Source organism: Chaetodon trifascialis, chromosome 22 (genome assembly GCF_039877785.1).
Source record: "Chaetodon trifascialis isolate fChaTrf1 chromosome 22, fChaTrf1.hap1, whole genome shotgun sequence".
NCBI classification, from domain to species: Eukaryota; Metazoa; Chordata; class Actinopteri; order Chaetodontiformes; family Chaetodontidae; genus Chaetodon; species Chaetodon trifascialis.
Genome location: NC_092077.1, coordinates 14,900,392 through 14,925,094, shown reverse-complemented (window position 1 = coordinate 14,925,094; position 24,703 = coordinate 14,900,392). Strand labels below are relative to the sequence as shown.

Genomic DNA, 24,703 nt, shown 5'->3' with positions numbered 1-24,703 from the left:
AACGGGACTGCTCTGACTGCAGGTGTCTGCAGACTCCAGGTGGCTGGCTGGCTGTGGCTCTCAATATTAATGCAGATACTGTATCTGTTCACCACTTAGTTTAAGCATCTAGGACTGAAAGTTCATAACTGTATGGGATATGTCATAGTCCACATGGAAGAAAGATGTTATGAGAATGATCTACGTAGATCTCCTGTATGTTCACTTTCACAAGGTTAGTTCCCTTAAGTTATGCACTACATACATCCTGACTAAAACAACCCCATTTTAATTCCAATTTTTATGGCATATGAAAATTGCATGCTCATGGTAAATATTTACATTTAGGCTACATTCATGCAAAGTGCTGGAGGTGTAAAAAAAATAATAAAATTGCACCAGGACACATGTTAATTTTCAGAAGTTTAATTCAAATTGAAGACAATTCAAACTTTTGCTCAACTTTTATTCAGAAAAATAATGACCAGAATTAAAAAGTGTGTTGGCATTTTTTTTTTTTAAAAAAAACAGCACATTCCTTTTGTATACAAAATATCAAGGAATATTGGCCATGAATATTCACAGGACTGTCAGGTTTCTGCTCATTTTTCTCCAATATTAAATAAAAATAAATTACCTACAGTAATATGCTTATTTGTAGAATAGAGTAATTTAAAAAAGTAAATAAGACCACACACCTACACAAGACCATAAATTTGGCTTCAAGTCTACAAACATAAAGCAAAGGTTTACCTGAAACAATGGGAAAAAAAAATAGAAATTAAAAGTGATATTTTTCCTACGTACTGATAAGCTCTGCCTCCTGCTCCATCTAAATCACTGTCATGCTAAATTCTAAACAGATTTTCATTCTGACTTGTACATGCAGATGTTTACATCAACATAAGGCACAACTAGTGGTCAACAGATTGCAGCTTCAGCAAAGCTTCTTACCGACCAGTTCCTTGTCAATTTTGTACTTTCTTTTAGATCTTATTCAATTTCCACTGAAAAATCCATGTTTTCTGGAACTGGAAATAACTTTTCCCTAAGTCACAGCAATAAATCAAGTTGATCCCAGCTAGTATCAAATATTTAAGTTTTACAAACATGCAAATATTACACACGTCACAATTTTTGTTGCATAGGTTCACACATCTCATTAATCAGAGAAGCATCCACATTACCAAGTCATCAGTTATACGAAATAAGAATTAGCTTAGAATGCATTGAAGATATCTTTTCTTCAGATGACAATGGACCTCAGGAGACGGAAGCACAGGATGACATCCCTTGGAATTGGTGGCTTAATGTCATTGCCATCGAGTCTGAGGTAGCGCAGTCGAGGGACACTTTCATTGATGGAGTCGTCCACAGTTTCGACAGCGACAGGACAGACGTTAGAGCCACTTACACCTGTAAATACACAAAGGGATTTAAGTTATAAGACTTACAGCATCTCTCTCTGATGAACACTCCTATTCAGTAGATGCATAAAAGAAACATGCCCATGCATCTTAAGCTCAGATCAATCACTATTACCAGAGAAAAGCAGTAGGTGCTTTGCAAAAATGTCACAGACTTACTTTTGATATTGTTGTGGTCGAGGTGAAGATGCTCAAGGCCTGAGGGAATGAGGGGAACCTCAGTCAGCTGGTTATGGGACAGCTGCAAGTCCAAAATGCTGGAGACATTAAACACATTTTTGGGAACTCCATTGCTGCCAAGCTTGTTGTGGTTGAGCCTCAGAAATGCCACTTTTGGCAAACCTTTGAAATAGCCAGCTGGGATCTTCTCAATGTTGTTGCCATCGAGGAAAAGCTGGGTGGTGGTGGGTGGTAAGCCAAGAGGCATGTTACTCAGCTGGTTCTTGGCTAGGTTGATTTGTACCAGGTTGTTCAGACCCTTCAGGCTCACCTCAGTCACAGCATCATCCATCAGCTTGTTCCCTTGGAGGTCCAAGAGATTAAGTTTATCCAGACCAATGAAGACACCAGCAGGGATCTTGGAGATGCGATTGCGAGAGAGACGCAGATGCTCCAGGCTTGCTGGCAGGGGAGATGGCACAGAAGACAAGAGGTTGTCATCCATGTAGAGATGCACCAGGTGAGACATTCCATTCAGGATACCTTCCTCAATTCCCTCACTAGTGATTTTGTTGCGGTTTAGGTTCAGCCAGCGCAGCGATGTGGCATTACGCAGGGAATCTGCTGACAGCCCTTCAATTAGATTGTTCTGCAGGTAGAGATACCATGTGTATGGAGGGATTTTGGGGATGCTCTTCAGGCCCTTATTATCACAGTAGACAGCACGAGGGAAGTTGGGGGGGCAGCGACACTCTTTAGGGCAGCCTTGGATTTGGGCCATATATTCCTCATAAGGCATGTCCTGGCCTGTACCTGCCCCAACCAGGCACAACATGCAGAGGAGACTCAGGAGAAGCGCCATCTCGCTGCCTAACCTGTGACGAAAAAGGACACAAAACACACAGACCTTAAGTCAACATAGGGCAAAGAGACACTGGAATGCTCTAGACATCCAAGGCAAAGATCACGTAAGATGTTAAAGTTTGCAAAAGACTGGGAACTTTGCGGAATCAGGACCACGCTGTACTGAAGACCAATACAACTGTTTGTTTTTGAGAACCCATCTTGTTTCATCATTCTAGATTAACAACAGTCTTGCCAAGGCCTTTCACACTCTAGAAATCAAACATTCAGTGAAAATACTGCAGATCACATGGCTAACATGAAATGACAAAGTGTTCACAAATGCACACTAGTTAAACTTCTGTCCCAATTTAGCTACCACCAGCATACGAAGCCTATTCTACCAGTAATGTCATTATCATTGCATCCCAATGGTAACTGCCAACAGAGCAAGGAAAACTGCCCTTTCTGGGTCATTGCTTTACCTGCCAATGACAGTTAAAGCCCCAAAGACAGGATGCAGAGCCAGGTCAACTTTAATTGCATTAGGAGAACATTATGCTCAGACTTGAAGACGTTGCATGTCAGTTTTATGATGCAAACTGTTCATCAGATCGAGACTAAGCCTGCCACACATCTCTAATTACATTTGCTTTGGTATGTACAGTTGACACATTGAGGTATGCAATGAACCACATATGCAAGTACGCACACATTTCGCTGAGCATTGCACTTATTCAATTGAGAAGAAACAAACTGTTAGGCATGACAGTTCAGGGAAAAGGTAGATGGTTTGGTACTCAACACTAACATTGGTAAAAGAGATAAAGTGAAGATGCAATATACAGTGTGCTATGTAAAAGAGAAGCACAAAAATAAAAAAAGACAGCTGAAAGGAACAAAATCTGTAGTCAGCTCTACCATCTTCTATCCACCCTTCTCTTCAGGCACTACTTGATTCCTCTCAGTTACCATCTGGTGCTTGTTTAAATTCTTGATGCGCTCCACGCTTGTCTGGAACTCATTTCGGGTAGGCCACATTTTTCCATGGATGGCCTCACTTCAAAGGCAAAGCCGACACACCTGTTTTGAGAGACGTGCCCCTGCTTTCTCACTCTGCAGGTGTCAGAACTCCTTGATACAGCTTTGGGGTATGACGTGTAGCGCAAATGATGAAAGTGTATCCATGGTTCCATAAAGATAAAACCCAATAACCGAAGTTGCAAGACAAACATTTACCAAATTACTAACTCTTTCATTCAGAGGTATCAGTTTATTTGCCCTCCAGAAATGCATCTTACCTTAAAATCTTTAAGTTTCCTCTTGCTTATTGTCCTCTCTCAGCAAGTTCTCAAGCGTAGTCCCAAATGATGAGGCTGTGCCTCTCACTGCCCTGTATTTGTACTGCTAGCTTTTCATTCACCATGTGCCAGCCTGTCAGTCATGATGACACCAAAGCTTCTCTTGGCCAATCATATTCTCCCAAGATTAGAGGTCAAAGGTGGTGTATAGTGTGCTAAGCCTTTTCAGCACTTGAGACATGGCCCACTTAGAAACAGGCTAATGCAGGCCTACCTGTTCTTTGTTTGGTGACTTCCACATGCACAGCCCTTCCTCCCTTGCTTTTTAACTCCGCTCACAAATCCCTAAGAGTCCTTTGCTGACCTTTGTTCTAATTTTGTGCTGCTGCCGTCCACGGTGCCATCAGAAGTCATTAATCTGCAAATTATAGTCTTACAGTGTTGAGAGTCAACAGAAACTGTGGGACAGTCAAAAAGAACACAAATACATGGAGATGGAGAGGAGCATCATTAATATTTGCCTGAAAAATCTCAGGCAACTGCAAAGTGCTACAAAGCATAGAGCATAGAGGGCTTTCTAAAGGCAGTCCTAACGCTAATGATAATCAGGTACTTGATGTATTTCCGTTTAATTGTACATTATGAGGATTTCAATGAGTACATCAGCTGCTAATGCATCCAGAACAAAGATGACGCACTCTACCATACAAAACATTACCTTCAGACATGAGATCTAATGCTGTTATGGAAGGGAGGTCAGGCTTTAATGTGGGGGGGATTTTCCTGACTGCTTGGCATGCTAATTGTTTTTGTAGAAGCTAGTTAGTGTCAGGTGACCTTTTCGACATGCCTGCATGAGACTGCGCTAATTTCCAGTGATGACGGCAAAGGCTTGAATGCAACAGGATAATCCCAGCTGAGTTGTGTGAGGATAGGAGCGACACATATCCACGATCAGCCTTGCAATCCCATTAGAGCTCCTCCTGTGTTTGCCAGGGTGCGTTGAACAGTAATCATTCCTCTGCACATGTCTTTAATCCTGTATGATCAATTACACATCCAGACGACAGTCCTGAGCACATTTACAGGAACTGTACGTGAAGGACAAATTACAAACTTGATGAATGGACACATTTGTTTCAGTCACTGTACTGTCCTAACAAGCTTGACTTGTGAGCTGGTTAGCCTGAGATGACAGTGCTTCGTTGCACGATGTTCTCTGTGCCTTTATCTTTTAATGTCAGCATGTGTATGGAATCAGGTTTGTGTTGACGTGATCAAACAATACTGATTAAATATCAAACAAAAATAAGAATAGGTCATCTCAAAAAGTAAACTTTCAGCCAGCATCTGGTTCCACCATCAAGACTTACAAATATCCTTGTTCTGGAAGTAAAAGGCATATATTGACTTTTTGAGCACATAGTAAACTAAGAAAGGCAGATGTCCTAATACATCTGATGCAGGTTGCTGTCAGACCACAGAGCTGAACTTACAATTACTTGGCATGCAACTCAGTCTGTACAGGACCAGGACAGCCAGCTTGTAACCTTTATACAAAGAATATGCTTCCAATCAGCCTTTCTACAACTCTGGCCAACCAGCAGACTTGTAAAAAGTTTTGGGATGAAATCAAGAATCAGTCAAACAAGGATTTTCTTCTATAGTTAGACCAAAGGTAGCCACATCTGTCTTTTTACAGGCTCCTAAAAACTCTTATTCTAGGTGTCAGGAATGTGAATAAAGTTTACAGATGCAATTAATTATTTGTAAAGAACTAAGCAATGGATACGCTTCTTTGTTGTTGGTTTTTTTTTTCATATATTTTTAATTTAACTAGCTGTTTTTGGATACAAAGACACAACAGACGGGGTACCCTTCAAGTCTTGTTTCAACACAATAGTCATTTATAATGTGTGTCAAGATTTACAATTAAATATGCAAACTGTTGGGAGTGATGTGTCAGGGCTTCTCAGATCTCTGCAAAATGGAAAATATATTACTGAAAACAAATGTTGTCTACGATCTGCTTGACAGACTAATGAGAAACACATGCAGAGGAAAATGATAATGCTAATTTCCTGCCAGGGGCTTTGTGACAGAGCCAGCTATGTTAATTACACAAACGGTTTGTATTTGCACTGCATTGGTTTTGTGGGATCAGTCTCAGTTGATGGCTTTGCTGACATCCACTTCATGACTTTCAAACATGAGTTTGCATGGCTTATTGTATCCATAGATGAGAAAGTAGCCTAACCGTGTTTATGGATAATTATCATGTGGAAAAAAATCATGTTTGGCAGTAAAAGTGACTTCCCAAAGATGTGTGTCATTTGCAAACCTCGAACAGCCACAGTTGGTTTTTCTGATTTCATTCATTTCCAGGTGTAAGCTTCATTTAAAACTGCTGTAAACTGACTGATGACAAAAGTGTCTATCAGTCTATCTCTCTATCTTGTCCTGATGTTAAGCATCCTAATTCATCAAACAAACTGTGACTGAAACAAAGCTGTATGTAACACATTTACACGACACACCTTCAGAGCCTTCTCTTATTTGTAAGGTTACTTTTCCACTTTTCCCTCTGAGTTTTGAAACAGAGGCTGACAAGGTGCACTACATCAAAACTAAATATTATTCCAATCAGATGTAAATCATATAAAAAAAATACACTGTGCCCTCCCTTGTCAAAGCCTTTCTCTCCTCCTCTCTAAAACAGATTTATTGCTGAAGAAAGACAACTCATCCTTACCTGCTTTTCCAACTGGTGTGAGTGGCCTGCAGCCAGGTGAGGTTTGTTTCTTCTGCTTCTCCAATGGTTAGCTTTGATGATTGTCCACAGCGTCAGTGGCTCTGATGTGGTCAGTGCTGCAAGCCAGCCCGGTTAGAGTTGTATTGTTGTTGGTTTGATTCCCCCAAGGCTGCACTTTGGACATGCACCAGCTGAACCGAGAGGATGGAGCATGTGTTTGTTGGTGGGAGGACGATCGTGTGTGAGTTGGGATGTCCTTTCAGAGTTTGTGGTGCCTACTTTTCTGCCAGCCCAGCAGTTTTTTCCGCCTCTTTCATTTTGTCTCCTCTTTTTTCAAGAGATTGAAGTCATCAGTGTTGAGGGTTAAACTGCTGTCACTCCACCCATCTTAACCATTTGGTCTGCTATGGAGGATCTGCTTGTTACCCCTTACTCTGGGGGATGGGTGCATGACCAGTTTATGGCTCACTTCAGCTGACAGCTTTGGGGTGTGTTTACAAGACTATCAGGTGAGGTTAGAGAGGAACTTATAGGGGTTTGCAGTCAGACATTCACACCCAACTTTTACAGGAAAATTCCCTGTTTTTTTACAACCCAAGTCTTCTTTTTGTAGTTTTTCACATCAGGCCTATCAGCAATCATATATTACTCACTGATGTCACTGTAGAGCGTTTTTACACGGGGTCTTTGCCAGAAGCAACTTCACAATACAACATTGTCTATTGTGGTTGTGCAGGAGCTCAAGGCCACAATTAAAGTAAACCACTTATGTGGAAGTAAAAGTTATTATGTTTATAGTGACTCAGCCCTCAGATGTCACGGAAAGTTGTAAGTCCAGTAAACCTGCAGCAATAGACGACATTTCATCTGACTAGTACAATAATTTGTGTGAATTTGTAGTTGATGAGTCATTGTTTTTAGCCATGCTAGCTGCGTTACACGCTAAGGATGGTGATGTTGGTCTGTCTGTCAGGAGGTGTATCCTCCTCTTTGGTCCAGACAAAGGAAAAAAACAAAAAACAAAACAAATCAGATGGACTGACATGAAATTTTGGTACAGACATGGTTCTGAGATTATGTTGACATTTATGGTTTTGAGCAAAACATTTCAACAACTGTTGGATCGATTGCTATGAAATGTGAGATTCCTGTTCCCCTCACGATATATGATGCTAACATGTTAAACTAAGACGCTGATGATGACAAATATTATACTAGCTAAACATCAGCATGTCATTGTGTGCATGTTAGCATCTTGCAGTTATCATTTAGCTCAAAGTCCTGCTGTACCTAATACAGTCTCACAGAGTGCTAAGAGTACTGTAGTACTGTTGAATAAAATATATCAGTAGATAATTCTGTAGTTTTTCTTTCTCTTTTATATTTCTGTACATTTTGAGTATTTAGTTCCTGACGTACATGTAACTCAGAGCTTCATGCTAGGTTCATGCTATCCCTCCTGCCTGTAGCCATCCTGACAATCCAGTGGGAGTCACTTGTGCAACAACAAGGATGTGACCCTCACTGACTTCCCACTGTGGATGTACTGAGGAGAACTAGATACTTCAAAGATGGCGACATCCTTATGCTTCTGTGTTTGTGGGCCCACAAACGCAGGTATGGGCATCTAAGACTTCCACTGGCTGAGCTGGTTGACTTCCTGTTGGTTCCCTGCACACATGAATATGATAAAATAATTTAATTACATGGCTCTTCTCTCTCTCTCTATTGGACAAATGGATCAAAATAAAGAGTAATTTTGAGGTGGCGTGCATAACATGAGCATTACAGAAGCTGCAATACCCTGTGTTACCACTGGTAGTTGGTGAGAAACCTAAGGTGGTTTGATTTCATTATTGTAAAACAAACAAGCAAACAAAAAGTTTACTTTCACTACATATAAAGAATATCCTTGGAAGATGAACGCTTCAGGCCTTTACTTTTCACTTCTGTCACCCCTCCCCATCTTCTTGCCCTGTTTCTCATCTCAGCTCTGTGCGTGTCTGCGTTAAGGCCACAGATGGGACATCTGGAGCCCATGGGTTCAGTTTTGGGGGACAAGGGTGAGAGCTTGAAATAAAAGAGGAAAGGGAAATATCCAGCAACAATACGAGAGACCTGGAAATTTAAAGTTGAGTGAAAAAGCTCTAGATAAAAGTTAGAGACCCGGGGTTATGCTGGATGAGCAAAGATTATAAATAAAAGCGAGATAAAAAAGAGATAAAGAGATGGAACAGCTGGAGAAGGTCTGGACTGTTGTGCTGCCAGGCTGCAACAGCTGATTATACTTTCACTAACCGTCTCAAGCAGGAGGATATGAGGCTTAAGTCTTTATAAAGGGCTTTATTGTCTAGACACGGGCAACAGGAGCTCCACTCAGGATTTAAATAAGGGCGACTCAGGAGGAAGAGGAGGAAATTGTGTTAGATTGAAAACCGGTACAAATGACCATATAAAAACATGTGAAATGTGAAAAAGATGTTAAAACAAACATTTAACATGTTGTAATGCTAGTAGAAATGAGTAGACTGCTAACTCCTGACTTGTCTTGGATGGCCTAGGGAACTGCTGGTATTTAACCGACTTTCATTCACATACAGTAAGTGGGTCAAATTTTAAGTTTTGCTGAGCTTTACAGCTGGATCTAATTACAAACACCTAGCAGGAATCAAATGAGACGTCTGGAATCCATTTCCATAATCACTATGAATGCCACGTATCTAACCAACTGACCTACTGCCTTTAAATAGTGTCTGCTCTAATAAGGAACTCGTGAGTAATATTCGGAAGAAACTAGTGCTTCCAGCACATGTGGTGCACATCAGCCAGAATTGCTTTTACAGTTAAGGCGCTATTGATATTGTAAACAGAAGTGACAAGTGAATGTCAAGTAAACATGCAAAGACAATGACAATGAATCTGATTTAATATCCAGAGTGTCAGTACATTCATTTACCACAAGGAACATTTAAGAGGATATAACAGTGGGGGTTGTAGGTCGTTACAAGGGGACATATTTTCAATCATTCCCAGCAGTGGGTGTCTTTGTTGTCTTTTACAATACTCACTGGAGGGAAGGGATGAGAAGAAAAGATCTAAAAAGACAAGCAGTTGCATGATTAGAAATCTCATGATTGCTAAAAAAAAAAGAAAAGAGTACAACTTGTGCCTTTTGAGAATTTTCTGCCGTGGCTTTCCGACTTTATGAACGTTGATAATGAAAAGCAGATTTTTAAGGCTTTTTCTGATGACGTTGCCACAATTTGGTCCAGTTGTAGCCTTAATGAATAATACAACACTATGTGCACAATAGCTTGTTTCGACTGCAGTTAAATCTCGAAAATATAGTCCACAACACACAATCTCCAACTTAACTGTGTGTGACTGCATTGTGAGGTTATAAAAGTTATAAATATAAAAGTTCTAAATATTCAAAATACAGACATGGATATATATATATATGTGTGTGTGTGTGTGTGTGTGTGTGTGTGTGTGTGTGTGTGTGTGTATATATATATATATTAAAACATTCCATATTCAGCCTTGATCCTGGTAAAATGGATGGTACCATTTTGAAAGATGATGCAGAAACCAAAAGGAATGTGCTGATTTTATTGCTTGATTTCCCTCTGGCACACCATGAAACACACATTTCTCAGACTCCTCCAATCACAAGAGCACCTCACCCTCACGAAGGGACCAAAAGCATTCAGAAATCAGTACATTTATTGTTTCTCTCCAATTGTTTTTGGCCTGTCGAGATACAAAACATGAGAACAAAAACGTTTAGCTTTGGTTTTCTGCAGGAAAACAGTCATGCTGATGCAAAACCTTTCAATGACCCTGCATGAATCGCTCTTGAAGGCGGTTCAGTGCTGTCTGTAAAATACAACTTTCAGCAGAGGGTTTTAGAAGAATGACAACAATTTTATCAATATTGACCACAAGTGGTGGCGACATGCACATGGAGGAGCCTTTGACAAGGCAAATATGCACACTAAAATTTATCTTATTGGAAACAGCCCACTATAGGAGAGTCTTCTCTTAAGGAAACTTTAACTGTTTGTATTAAAACTCCACAGGGAAGCTTTACTGAAATAATAAAATACTTTTAAAACATCATGGGACATTTGTGGTTTCTGTCTGAGACAGTTGGAAGGGTAGATTTACACAGAAAATATCTTAAAGCTGCGGTATTGCGCTGAAACCCTGCAACCCCTGCATCCCTCCAGGACCAGCTGCTTCTTTCTGCCTCACTCTGCAGCTACATTGAAACATAGGACAGAACAAAGATGATAGGTTCTCTATGTCATTACTGTAAATTAATGACTTGAGAGACACAAAGTGAAATCTGGAGAATACTAGATCCAAATTAAGACCACAATGTATGGCTCCATGAAAACATCTGGGCCATGAATGTAAACAGTATATGTGAAACACACCAACAGGTGTTGGAGAATAAATAAACGAATCTTCCATTCCTCTTTAAAAAAAAGAAAGCTTTTTCCTTTTATAATCGTTATGACTTCATCCTAAAGAGTTAGGCCAGTAACAAAAGCCAGCGCACTCTGCAGAGTAAGCAGCAATCTGCAGCTAATCATGCACTGTCGTAATGAGGTGAAACACATCTTAACTGCTTCAAATACTGTATTCTCTCTGTGGACAAGACTGACTGCAGACTGTATGGCTTTTGTTTGTTGGCTCCTTTAATTTGGCTTCAGCTCATTCCTGAAACCAGACTTTAAGAGAGGAGATTTGAATGTTTATTATATATATATATATATATTTACTATTATTCTAATGTTTTGAATCATTATAGAGCAATAAGATTCTCAGTATTCGAGGAGTGGGTATAATTCACTGTGTAGTCAGTGTCATCAATGCAGTGATTTGTAGAGAAAACCCAAAGTTGTTAACTTCATTAACAGCAAAAATTAACAATTCCCACCAAATTAATGGATATAAATAGTTTATATCGTGCAAGTAATGTTCTGTTACACCAGCCAAGGAAGTTGTCTTCATTACGGGCGAAATACTGATTTACAAAGAGTTAATGTAACATTTAACGAATCATGTATTCAGTATTTTGGAGCCTTAATAAGGGATGCCTGGTTTGAAAGTGGCACAAAATTTCATTTCTAGGCACAATGTTGGCAGTCCTTAAAGTTAATTTGGCTATATACAACTTACAGTTTTGCTTTGTAAATGAGGTGGCTTTATTAATTTGTTTTTCGGAACATGCTAGAAATTAATTAGAGCAGGATTAAAAAGTGATATCATACAAATATGTTGGAAATATAGTTTATTCAACTTTGGTTGGTTTCCTTACAGTAAATCCAAGTTCAAATCCAGTTACTTAGTCAAAGGCCACAAAACAAATCAATGAAATGAAAAATTACCGAAACAACATGTGATATTCTAACATAACTTCAATCAACGTGACACTGCTGCCAAGTTGACTTTGTAATGGTAAGAAGCATTTATCGGACATGGCAAACAACAACGGAACAATGAAAGCACCTTAACTGCAAAAGCTGTAGTTTATTATCAAAGATTGGTACCATTGGTTGCATGCAAGTAATGCAAATGTTGTATACAAATCAGCAATGCGCATGACAGTTGACGGCTAGGAAGTAGCTAAAATAAAGAAACAATGTGACTCGTGATTTCAAGAAAACATCATACTGTAATCTCAAGGTCTAAATAACAAAGTCATTTCAAAGATAATAACCACTGTCTTTTTAATCATGTGTCATTTATTCTACTTTTCAACACCAAGTACTTCAGAAACAGAAATTTTACTTTATAGTTTAAAGATGTCAGTGAGTGGGACTTGGCACTATTTGAATGTGAAGAAGGCATTCAATGGTGAACATGAGTAAGTAGCACTGGTATTTTCATTAAAACCACTTTGATTCATTCAAGATGTGGAAAATGTGACTGCTGTGTAACTGCTATTTTACATTTGTTCATCTTTTCTCTTTAAGGAAGTCCTTCTTTGCTGGCCCTTTGCACAGCAATGGACTAATTACTGTACCCACATTATACTATACATGCTAAACACTGGAACATACAAAACGGACAACAAAATAACACTACCATTAAATTGAGACACGGAGCCATAGTTTACTCCATTGTGTCTGTATTCATGATAATCAAACACAAGTTTGGAATGTTTAACGTGTGTGTTTTACTATGAAAACTATGAACTTTTGGCTATTTACTTTCACATATATATATTTTTTTACTTTTTTTCTTTTTGCCTTCATATTTATTTCAACAATGAGAATATTCCTTCATATCGAGAGACAAATTGTGAAACACTTGTTTGATGCTTGTTGGATTTAACAATCTGATTGTAAGTGTTGCAAAAACATTTGCAAAATTGTTGATTGTCTTTCCATTGAATGTATCTCAAATTCGCCCAGCTCTTGATTTACTCAAGATATATATTTAATGGATGAAGATACCACTACAGTACCCCAGATTTGCATACTACTTATGTGCAAAGACATGTGAGTACTACGAAAGAGGGGATACTACGACATTAAGTCCAGAAGGCTTTGAGCTGAGCTGCAGATAAGGGGGTTATGGAAAGGTCATGGGTTTGAGGGAAGTCCTTATTCAAACATGATATCTGAAGCAAGGCGCAGGCAGTTGACGTAGTCAGGGGGCATGCTGCTATGTGTGATATTGTTGGCGTCCAGACGCAGATGCTTCAGGCGGGAAAAGTTGATGGGTCCAGTGAACTTGCAGAAACTTGCCAGGTCAAACTCTGCAGAAAATCAAAAATTGAGAGAATGTTATGGAAGTTAGTAGAAAAACAAAACAGAGGTACCTGTTTGTTTTCAGTGTGTATGTGGTTTCATGCTGTTCTGCTGATTGACAGTAGGTGGCGATAACACTCAAAGTAGCATGGTATTGCACCTGCAGAGCTAGTGAAGAAGACTGCAATGTTTAATGGAAAGGAAGATAAAAAGCATTTTGTTTGACCGAAAGGATACACACAGTGGGCTTCGGCTAAATGTAAACATAATTTTTAGTTGACAGGGCACCTTTAAGAAATCTGTCAAGTAAGATATTGAACAATTCTTTTTGAAGAGAGTATCATAAGATATGAATAAGATTGACAGTTGCCACTCACTGTTGATCTCATTGGCCTGGAGGTAGAGTTGCTCCAGCTGCTCGTTGATCTCAGGGATGGACTGCAGTTTGTTGAAAGACAGGTCCAGCTCCACCAGTGATGTCGTATTGAACACTCCAGCAGGGAGTCCGGAGTCCACCAGCTTGTTGTGGGAGATCCTCAGGTACTGCAGTGCGGGCAGCTTGTTCAGGTATCCTGCTCCGATACCGTCAATATCGTTGTAGTCAGCATAGAGGATCTCCAGCGAACTGGGGACTCCGGCTGGCAGCTTCTTCAGCTTGTTGTGGCTCACATCCAGGGAGAGCAGCTTCTTTGGCCCTTTGAATGCCCCCGAAATGGCATCAGAGCTCAGCTGATTGTGCTGGAGGTTGATGGAGGTCAAATTCTCCTTGTCACTCAAGAGTCCAGACGGGAACTTGGACAACTTGTTGTGCATCATCTTCAGCTCATCGAGGGACTTTGAGGGAGGGATGATTGGCTCTGTCAGGTTGTTGTAGCTGAAGAATAGCTTCTCCAGGCCTGTGAGTTTGTCGATTGTGCCCTTTGCTATCTTACTGTTGGTAATCTGGTTGTTGTCAAGTACCAGCCAGCGAAGTGTTTCAGTAACATTATCAAACACACCTGCCTTGATCTCCTCTATCTGGTTGTTCTGCAGGTACAGGTACTTGATCCCTGTTGGGACTATGGGAACAAACTTGAGCTTGCGGCTGTCACAATACATGGCACTGGGGAAGTTGATCGGGCACTCGCATTCTTGATTACAGTTTGGCCCGGAGGGTCCTAGCATGGAAACAGGCTGGTAGTCGTAGTCATAATACTGGCACAGGGCCACACTGACCAAAACGGCCAACAGCGGTATGCGGAGAGGAAACATGGCTCCTGTGAATCCAACAAAGAGAAGGGAAGAGGGGGCAGGGAACAAGATAGAAAGATTAGAGGGATCAAGAGCAACAAAATGTAAGCTAATAGTGTCAAAATGAGCATTTGGACAATTTTCAGGGATTCATTGATAAAGAAAATCAAAAGACAAAAGAGCTACAAAACAAAACTGAAACTTTTAACTGATTATGCAAAAAAAAAAAAAATGTTGATCTAACCCCCCTACATACACCATATTGCCACACCCACTCCCCAGAGTATTATATAATGGGTCAAGAGTTCATGTAAACTGACTGGAGACCAAAACTCCTAGCCTCCTTGATTCAATTATCTGTGTCGAGCCACATCATTACAGCTGCAGCTTGGACCAAACTGCACTGCTCCCAGCACCACTTCATCTATCAACTATGATAGATGGGATGCTTTTCTGCAGAAACCAGCTATGAGAGCAGTAACGCAACACAGATGTTCCAAGAGTACACAATAGATGTGCATACATAAATGTCACACCAATCTTCAACATATGTTTAATGTGTTAAGCAATCAAAAAAAGTGTTTGCATAACACATAGAATAAGGAACTAAAAGAAGATATATAACTAGTCTAGGATCATGTGCAAAATCAACCCTGTAGACAGCGCAAAACCAGAATAATTCATACCAAAAAGTTGAAAAATGCACAGAAGAACTTGGATCCAAGTGCAACAGATTGCCTCAAAAGTCTAAAGTTACCGAAATCTATGAAAGTCCCAAAAGAGCATTGTAGATCCATATGAACATGAAGGATGTAGGTTAATAGACTATTGCTGGTTTTCCTAAAACAATGTGCAAATCCTCAAACTTCTACCCCTTATTCTTTGCTCCATGCACTGGTATTCTTGCCTTCTCTGCAGCAGCACTAGCCACTGCCCAAAAGCCTAGCAGTGACAGCTGATAATCCCATCCGGAAAACAGAAATAACGAGGAATAATCAAACAGGAAATCACAAATCCATGCCTCCATATGCAAGCTTACCTGAGGTTCTCTCTCTTCGTATGTGTGGGGTGGAGGGCCAGTAGGTAAGAACAGTGTGCTGTTCAAAAACTGGAAGTCTCAGGAGAAAAACACAGAGGGAAAGAAGGAGAGAGGGGGAGGAGAGAGAGAGAGAGGGGAAGATGGAGAAACAGTAAGGGAAAAAAGGAAGGGGGTGGAGGGGGGAGGCTTCTGCAGCGAGCTGGAGTCAGGTCGTCATATAAATTGAAGGTGTCATCAGAATGTCTGCGGGAGCATCATCCAAAAACTGCTGTTCACTAACCAAGAGCAGGTGCAGCAAGAAGCAGGAACATTTTACTGCAAAAAAAGCTAAAAAATGCCTGCTGTAAGTATTACCTCCACCTTTTCTACTGTTTATCACCTTTACAAACCACCTCTAGTGCATTCTGGTGATTGTCCTCCAAACAACAACAACAACAACGTGTGCGCAAGCAAAAACTCAAGCTGAAGTTGGGGCGTCTGTTTGTGGAAAAATCAAAAGAGTAGGAGAAGTGATGTGTGGAAAAATGTGAAACGATCTCTGGCAGCCATTGAACCCAGACGCTGGTTATGAAGACGGATAAATTCAGCTGTACCTCTCAAGCTGTGAATAAGGCATTGGAAAATCTGACAAAAAGGTTATGAGACGGCCAGAGAAGACTTGCATAACACTTGACGCAAACATTTCTTCTGCTCTGTTTTGAACCAAAGGCATGGCACTGTAACTGCAGGTTAAAGCAGATTGCCAATTGATCCCATATGTCTATGAATTATTCTACTTTTCACTCTTATACTCTTGTACATATTTTTCTTCTCCACAAGCCCCTCTCCACTCTTCAAATAGAGAGACACATGAACAAAAAGGACCAGGGTGATGTTCCACTTCTATGTTCTTTGCAGTTGAGGAAGGGGGGCTAGGGGAGATAAACGGCCAAATGTTTCCCCCATTTGCTGGTGGACGTCCATCACAGTATGTCGGGAATTGACGCCTGGCTTTAATTGGTCGCAGTTGGGTCTGTTACTTTGCTCACATTCTTAGAGACCATCTTGGACGCATTTCTCGGGTGTGGAAAATTTCCACACCTCACATTCTAACTCAAGATATCTGATTTCCCAAGATATGTAAGACTGAAATGCATGTGCCTATTGTGCACATTTTTCTTTTCCTCCCAAACCAGATAATCAGTTTAACAAAATCTGAGTCATTCAACTGCCTTTTTAGAATTATATCCTCGCTTGCATCTGCAGGCTCCTTCGACCCACTAAACCTATGGATTTGTGAAGAAAAACCCACCACCCATTCAGTGTTTTTGATTTGAAAGACATCAAATGATAAATGCTGTATTGAGTATGGGTTTTAATTTGGCGTTTACAATATATTACTCACTGGATTTCTTGCTCTTTTTCTCATTATTTTTTCAAAATCTTGGCAAACCTGGTGCAATAAACTAGCAGCACTGCAGGAAATTTTGTGAATCATTTTCATTGCCTCCCACGTTTATTTTAACCAGAGTACACACATAGGGTGCAACAAAGTGGAAGAGGAATGAGGCATGAAGGGAAGGGATAGACTTGTGTTGATTGGCCCAGAGGATGCTGTTGTAAAACAGCGTTTAGCAAATCTGCTGAATCAGACATGATAGGATTGATTGTACAAACTGTGAGGTTGGAAAAGAATGGAATGTTCCTTTAATGTAGATGCCGTACTTTTCAAACAAGAGAAAACAGTATGAAGACCAAAACAAACTGTTTGCCATTTAAGTACACAAAGCACCTCAAAGCCTCGGTAATGAGAAAGTGTGTGGTAATTTCCAACAGCCAGCCATCTAAGCAAACTTACAGCCTCTCAGATTTTTGTTACGAGAAGTAAAAACTGTCCTACAACTATTTCCTGTCAGTGAAGCATTTTTTTTTCTTTTTTTCTCTGCCTGTGTTTCTCTTTCTCTGAATCATTTTTCTTAAGAACTTTGTTTCTGAATAACAAATAAGAGACAACTCCTGTTTCACTAACTCGTATGTCTCTACTGACGTACAGTGATAGACGACTTTAGAGTTACAGCAGATGTCTCATAGGCCGCAGGAGCAAGTTATTAGCATTGTCTGGTCAATAGCTTTAGAAGTAATCTAACACATGCACTCAACCAACTGAGAAACAATAAAGGTGTTCAACATGAAGCACAAACATTTTAGAATCTCAGCAAACCTTTGAAACTCTTCAAATGTTTCTGGTTTCATTTAAACAAAACCAAACCAAAATGTAGTGATATTGGGTTTATTTTGACCTACTTGCATTAATCATAGTCCTTAAAGCCTTACAGTGGTAATCCTGGAGCACCAGGGCCCTGCTGATTACTGGTTCTAGTTAGCCACAGGCACAATCTGTGACCAGAATGTAAACAGAAGAGTAAATTCAAAACCCTGAGCTGAAACTTGTTTATAGCTGATCGTCAGCATATTGAACATGTGTCAAACATTACTATAACTCCACCATAAAGTCTCCTGATTCTGTCAAAGTTGGTTTTTAAATGAGCAGCATGCAAACACATGCATAAATCATTCATTCTTAATGATATGTCTGTCTGTCATGTAAAAGGACTGCAGTATATTAATTCCACCGAGAATCAACATCCCATTCGGCAGCTTTCAGCTTACCCATTTCAAATTGCTGGTCTCCATCAACTAAAGCAGTGCTGAGTAATGAAACCAAAAGAAGGCAGTTTGAACCCAAAACTAACGGTGTGTTTGAACAGCAAGAGCAAACAGAGGAGTTCGAGTTTTCTATTATTTACAACCTGCAGTGAATTTAGTCTAGTTGTAGAGACACCCTGTATTTACTGTCTTGACACAAACACCTGGTGATTAAACAGTCATGTAACATTTCCTAACTACCTGATGAGGATTGCTTGAACCCTCCATTAAACAACTCATGGGGCACAGTGGGCTGCTGGACACTGTGGGCTGCAAATGATGCATTTGAGTTGAATTTATGTCTCCAAATTCACCAAAAAGGTTACACCTATACCACCTATAAAGTAATATTCAACCTGCCCAGTGCAAAATAGTAGAGGTTCAAGTTAAATGTACTGCTAGTCTTTCATTATAGGGAATGATCCACACCTGGTGCCACATAGGCTCATAGCATAGGTGACTTGTTAAGGCTGCTTTCTCTCTTCTCTCCAGGTTGGAAGGCCCAGATCTCCATGCACTGCAGTCTGTTTAGCCAGAAATGACTTGGAGAAAGATTTGTGACACATGATATCACCAAATACTTCTTGCCTCATGGGAGTGGCTATCTTGCTTGCTATTCACCCTAGATTTTGAGTTAATACTGCAGTGGCCCCAGCTTCTTGGCCAAATTACTGCAAAATTGTGCACACAAATTGTCCATTTAAACTTGCACAAGTAGATTATCTGGCCACCTGGGAACGTTGCAACAAGATGTAAACAGGAGACTGACATTATTACCTTGTAAAGTTGTTGTGGTGAACAGTTGCCAATTTTCACATTCATCAGATGCAGGCTGACATTAGTGTTCATTTGGTGTTACGTTTCTGGCCACCTGGCAAAAATTAACTCCTGTTGAGCTCATTAGCTGCTAAATGCTGCACAACGTTCACCAGCCAGTGGCTAACTTTGTCTGTTTGCTGTTTCTTCTTGCTAATGAAGCTGTTTAGTGCTGCTGGAAATAGCTGATGAGAAGAGTGAGACTGAACCAAGAAACAAAAACAATGATGATAAAAATGCTAAAATGCACCATAGAGCTGAGGGGAACTGCAGAATTGGGTGATAATTCTCTGTGGGTTCATCACAATGAACAACACCTTTCATGTCACACATTTAATCATCAAACTATTGATTGAAGGAGTCACTATGTGCACAACCATCTGTTCTTATGCAGCTTTCCATTGGTCCAGACACAGTTCAGGTTTGTGCTCTTCATCAGAAAATTGCCCACAATATTTATTTCCTTGAGGTTGGAGTGATTTTACCACTGTTACTGGCAGTGTTTTTGTGTGAACCCAGACTTAAGCTGTTCCAGACTGGAGGCTGGAAAACAGACATTTTGTCATTGTGCTTAGTCACTGCGCTTCTCCTTGAACGTGTTGATGTCTGCCTTATGCTCTCATATCCTTTCCGTTGGGCCAGACGGCAGACATTGGCTTTCAACGCTGGTTTCGTAATACTTTGTTTGTACTCAAGTGTAACTTGTTTAATTTCCCTGTAGTAGTGCCAACTAATGAATTATATTAGAAAATAAATTCACGGATAGAACACACATTGTCTTGGGATTTCTTCAGTGATGTTCTTTTTACATGGTACATGTAGAATGGCCAGAAAACATACAGAATATGGAAGAACAAAAACATAAACCTGTTTCCCATATATTTTACGAGTGGCTGATCCAGATAGCTTTCTTCTTTTTCATTCATTTCTTTTAAAAGTCAGATTTCAGCCCCTCCGTCATTCTTTCTTTTCACTTTGGTGTGTTTACTGGTTGCAAGTAGTTATTGCATTGATATGTGAAACTAAGTTTGCACACCAAAGCAAGATTGCAGTGTTAATGTCACAATTTAACACAGAACAATAAGAACAAGGTGTGTCCTGGTGGACTAGAAGTTTAGATGTTAACCATGCAATTCCACACTATCAGTATTATATTGTATAAAATCCATGGACAGATTTTCCATGGTTATGACCCGCAGAGAGTTTTTCTTACTTTTACAAATGCTAAGGCCAATTTCTAACCATAATTTAAGTTTATCAACAAAGCAGAAATTGGATGAAAATCATTGGTGGTGTTTGGACATCTCATGAAGTGGAGGTTGAGTGCAGTAATGTGTTCTTTAAAAGATTTGATTTCATTTTACTGTTTGATGCTGTTGCATGTTGAAATGGATTTATAATAAATCTGGGACATTGGACAAGACTGACTGAAAGCTGTTTATACTTCTGTACTTTTTGTACAAATGCAATGAAAATGGCAGGATGTGCATATTTGTGCTTCAAGAGGTTAACTTTAGACAAAAGAAAGCGGGGGCGCTGTACACACAATCCACACTGTGCCCTTCATCTGTAACTTGCCCAGAATGTTTGTTTCTTTGAGGGTTGGTTGGTTGCCGTTAACTGTGTTCCTGGCAGTGTTTTTGTGAGGAGAAGCTGTTCCAAACTGATCTCATTGTAGAGGCTGGGAAACACACATTTTGACATTTTGCTTCCTCCCCTAAAATGTGTTCTCAGTGGCTTTTAACAATGTTTTTCTCACAATTTATTTGCCCTATTACAGTAATTTTGTTGAGGGTTGTGTAATAGTGCCAAGTGATGGACGACATCCTTGAACAAAAAAGTCAGAGGTCTGGGCTTCTGAACTGTTCTAAACCCACTCATGTTTCAAATCTGACTATTTTCTCTGCACAGATAAAGAATTGTGTTCAAAACAAAGCAATTTTGTTAAAGACCTATGCTAGAATATGTGTTTTGTTAACATGTGGTGTTAATCTGTGCGTGGTCTGCAATATGTTTGCACAATGTTTCTAAAAAATGAAGCGTGCATATAAATCTTTGGGAATGGCTTCTGTTTATAAACAATAAACGGTTGCATAACAAGAAAACAGCTGTGGAATTGTACCATTAGGAAATTCATTTTCAATTAATTGTAATCAACGGCAAACGAAAGTCAGATAACCAGTAATATTAGCTTAGCAACCATAGCTTGGCATGGTAAGTGTGTTGGATTTCTCCACATGCTGAAGTGGTGTAGATGGACTGTAGTGATACTTGACTTTTTAAAGGTCATAAAAAAAAAAAAAAATAAAAAAAAAAAGCAAAACTATAGGCCTAAAATGTGGATCAAATTGTGTTTTTGTCTGGTAGCATGTCCGGCTAACTAACTTACTAGCTAACTAACTTCGCATAATTTTCACATTTTTAATTTCACATCACAGGTTATATTTACAGCCACTTCGTAATAAGATCTCATCTGGCATTTTTACTCATAGCCTACAAGCTAACTGTCAGTTAGCCTAACTGGCTAGCTGTCATACTACTGTTGGACTAAGTAGCTCTACACTGTAAAAAGTGAACAATGCTTTTTGTTTAGTTCCATGTCTTCTATATGGATCATTAACTGGTGAGCATGTTGACTTTTTGCTCAGGACATGCAGCTTTAGCCTCAGTCTTTTAGCATGGTAGCTAGATGTAGACATCAAGGGCATATTTGAGACCCCTTTTATGGATTTCTTGTCTTAAAACAAAGCAGCTGTTGAGATAGTCAGTTAGAGACAGCATTTTCAACATACTCATGGAACTAGCATAAAATACTAGCTCGCCTCCACCAGCTAGCCTGATGAACGATGCTAATGACATCTGTCCTTTCACCCTGAAAAAGGATGATCGCTGAGAAGAAATTACAGGCCTGCTTTTGTCATCCTCTGCCCCTTTTCTGTAATGTATATGATTGATATTTTCACGTAGTCCACACTGACCCTATGCAGCATTTATGTTATACATTATGTCACTATGGCATGAAGGTTCATACATTCAGCTGTAGATGGACCATTATCTTTTCTGCATTAGGGGAGCCTCTTTCAACTATTCATTCTTTTTTTTTCTCAAGTGAAAAGCATCTGCCTCCCTGCAAGATTTACAGGACTAGTGAATTAGCACTGGATATATATGTATCATATATCATAGATGAAACATAAAAGATAAAAACATTCTTCCTTGTCATGACTTCAGAGAGACGGACACATTCACATAAATAAGAGCACATGCACATGCTCCGACAGAGGTAGTACACAGATGGAGATCCAAGCAAGCATATTAGCAAACAGGGATATTCTTGGACTTCTTGGCACAGACACAGAGAGCCTTCTAATAAAATCTCAGACACCACCCAGACACCACCTTCTGTTCCTACCATGTGGCCATGTGGTAAGCACTGTACTTAAAACAGAGACTCATCCCAAGGCAGGCCAAGTGTTTCTCTCACCTTGTCCCGCATGGGCTCACATGTGCAGTGGACCGGCTCTAAATCAGACCGGAAGATCTACTTAACACAACACACCTCCGTTCCTCTATGTTTAAATCACCTACCTGTATCACACAAACAACATTTTCTTACAATCCCTTTAAGGAATTAAGGGATATGCTGTAAACTACACCAGCTAAAGTATATTGTTTTCATATAAAAAGTCTCATCCACTGTAATTACACATTACATTAACACATTGCTATGATGTTGATAGGAGGATTTGAGTGGCGAATTTAGTATTATATTGCAGGGACAGTTGTCAGACAGGTATAAACCAAGGTTGTGTGTAGGCTACATTTGATGAAGTTTGGATTTACAGATTGAGCTAACCGTCTGCATAAACCTGTGACATCTGCTTTTCAGCAGGATCTCACCGGTCTTTGCTTTTGACATGGTGAAGCAGCTCAGGTTAGTTTAGTTGCATAATCACCACATGGCAGGCACTGCAGCAACGCACACACACGCTCACATGTGCATATGAAAACACACTAAGCTATGAGTTCATGTGCAAACATGGTCCGCATTAAGTCGATGGAAACATATGTGCAGACCACTGACTGTCTCAAAACTTTTTCTTATCAAATGTTTAAATCAAATGTGTAAATCTGCTTACACATAAATTGAAACCTTGAAGACGCAAAAACTACTCAATACCCATGCACCAACACACATAAATACTGGCAAAGGGCCTGAAGCAATAATGGTCTAGAAGATAGTCGTCTGTTCAGGAGATCAAGTTGCACCATACTCCTGCATGTGTGTGCTTCGGGGGGGAGGGAAACATAATAGAAAGTGCTGTACTAATAACCACCACATGGGGGCAACAGATTGAAGTACATTCATGTTGCTGTACTGAACTGACTGTGCGTTGCTGGGATGAGCGCCAGCTCTCAAACACTGATGCTTTTCAGTCTGTCCATGTCTGAAAAAGAAAACAAGACCCAAGTCGTATCAGAGAGGAGGATTTTGCGCCAGTCATAACTTATTTTTTTGATGGCTTCTTTTTCGGGTGGGCTGTTTGCATTATTTGTAATTTAACTCCACAAAGTTAGCATTTTAAATGCAGGAGGGAGTTTACTATGGTGTCCCAAAGGAGACAACTTTCACAGTTTATTTTACCAGTTAAGCTGATAAATCAAATGAAAACTGAAGTATATTTTTCAGTCCTAGCATACATCTACTCATTTATCTATTTTTCCTCGCAACATTTTGTTGTAGCTGACATAATACTAAGAACTGTTTGATTGGGCTCGGTATGTGTCTGACATTAGTGGTGTAAACCAAAAAAAGGTTCAAATAAACAGTCAATGGCAATAATGCACTGATTGCACTGATGCTTTTCTAGTTTTTGCTCAGTTTATAAAGAGAAATTCATTCAGAGGACATTTTTTAATGTTTCAAGGGACAAACATAACATAAATTATTAACCATGGGAACATAGGACCAGAAAAAGGAAATGCAAGGGGTTAGAAAATAAATAGTCAAAATTATGGCTTAACAATGCATCTACTGTCATCAAATCACATGTTATTGTTATTTGTAATTTCTGAGCCTCCTGAGCCTCTGAGCCTACTTTATAATTTAATGAAAAATTGGTCAACAAACGCACAAAGTGAGAAAAACTAGATTCTTATGAAACACTGACCATTAGACACTGTAAAACCTGCTTCCTGAGGCAGGAGTCTCAGCCCCTTTCTGTCTCAAGGGAGTTCCATTTCTTTTTTCTTCAACGTAAATATTCCCATTACAGTCTTTTAAATGACTGAGGGATTAGAAATTACTGGTGCCTCAGGGGCCAGAAATGGTCCTTGTGCAAATATTTTTTTTTTACCTCAGTCCACAAAACCCATCAATATAAGTTAGAGGCTGCTCAGGTAGCAAATTAATCTACCATGAGTTTGAATGTTTAACTTTCTTTGGACCCTCCAGCGAATGGTTTTCACTTACTGTGGGACCTGGATGCTTTGGTGCGAGGGCTCAGTGATTCCAATTGTTTCCCCACAGCGAGAAAATCTGTTATCAAACTGGTCGGCCTCTGTGGAGTTTGCTCTTCCTGTGTCAGTGTGATTTCCTCAGGGAGTTCCGGTTTCCTCCCACAAACCATAGACACGGGGGACTGGAGACTCTAAATTGAATGCGTTGTCTGTCTATTTGTATATATAGATGCATGCTGTATGTG

At 39.9% G+C, this 24,703-nt stretch overlaps 2 protein-coding genes across 2 annotated transcripts; both read right to left on the bottom strand.

Moving 5' to 3' along the window:
- Nucleotides 1-389: 389 nt before the first annotated feature.
- Nucleotides 390-3,844, bottom strand: kera (keratocan). Its single transcript, XM_070992065.1, has 3 exons — nucleotides 3,710-3,844; nucleotides 1,566-2,440; nucleotides 390-1,395 (listed from the first exon to the last, which is right to left on the bottom strand). Exons 2-3 carry the CDS (start codon nucleotides 2,425-2,427, stop codon nucleotides 1,226-1,228), a joined length of 1,032 nt encoding a protein of 343 aa, XP_070848166.1. The 5' UTR covers nucleotides 2,428-2,440; nucleotides 3,710-3,844; the 3' UTR covers nucleotides 390-1,225.
- A 7,908-nt stretch (nucleotides 3,845-11,752) lies between these two features.
- On the bottom strand, nucleotides 11,753-15,582 carry lum (lumican). Its single transcript, XM_070991920.1, has 3 exons — nucleotides 15,498-15,582; nucleotides 13,606-14,484; nucleotides 11,753-13,236 (listed from the first exon to the last, which is right to left on the bottom strand). The coding sequence occupies exons 2-3, from the start codon at nucleotides 14,477-14,479 to the stop codon at nucleotides 13,082-13,084; spliced, it is 1,029 nt and encodes a 342-aa protein (XP_070848021.1). The 5' UTR covers nucleotides 14,480-14,484; nucleotides 15,498-15,582; the 3' UTR covers nucleotides 11,753-13,081.
- Between the last annotated feature and the right edge of the window lie 9,121 nt (nucleotides 15,583-24,703).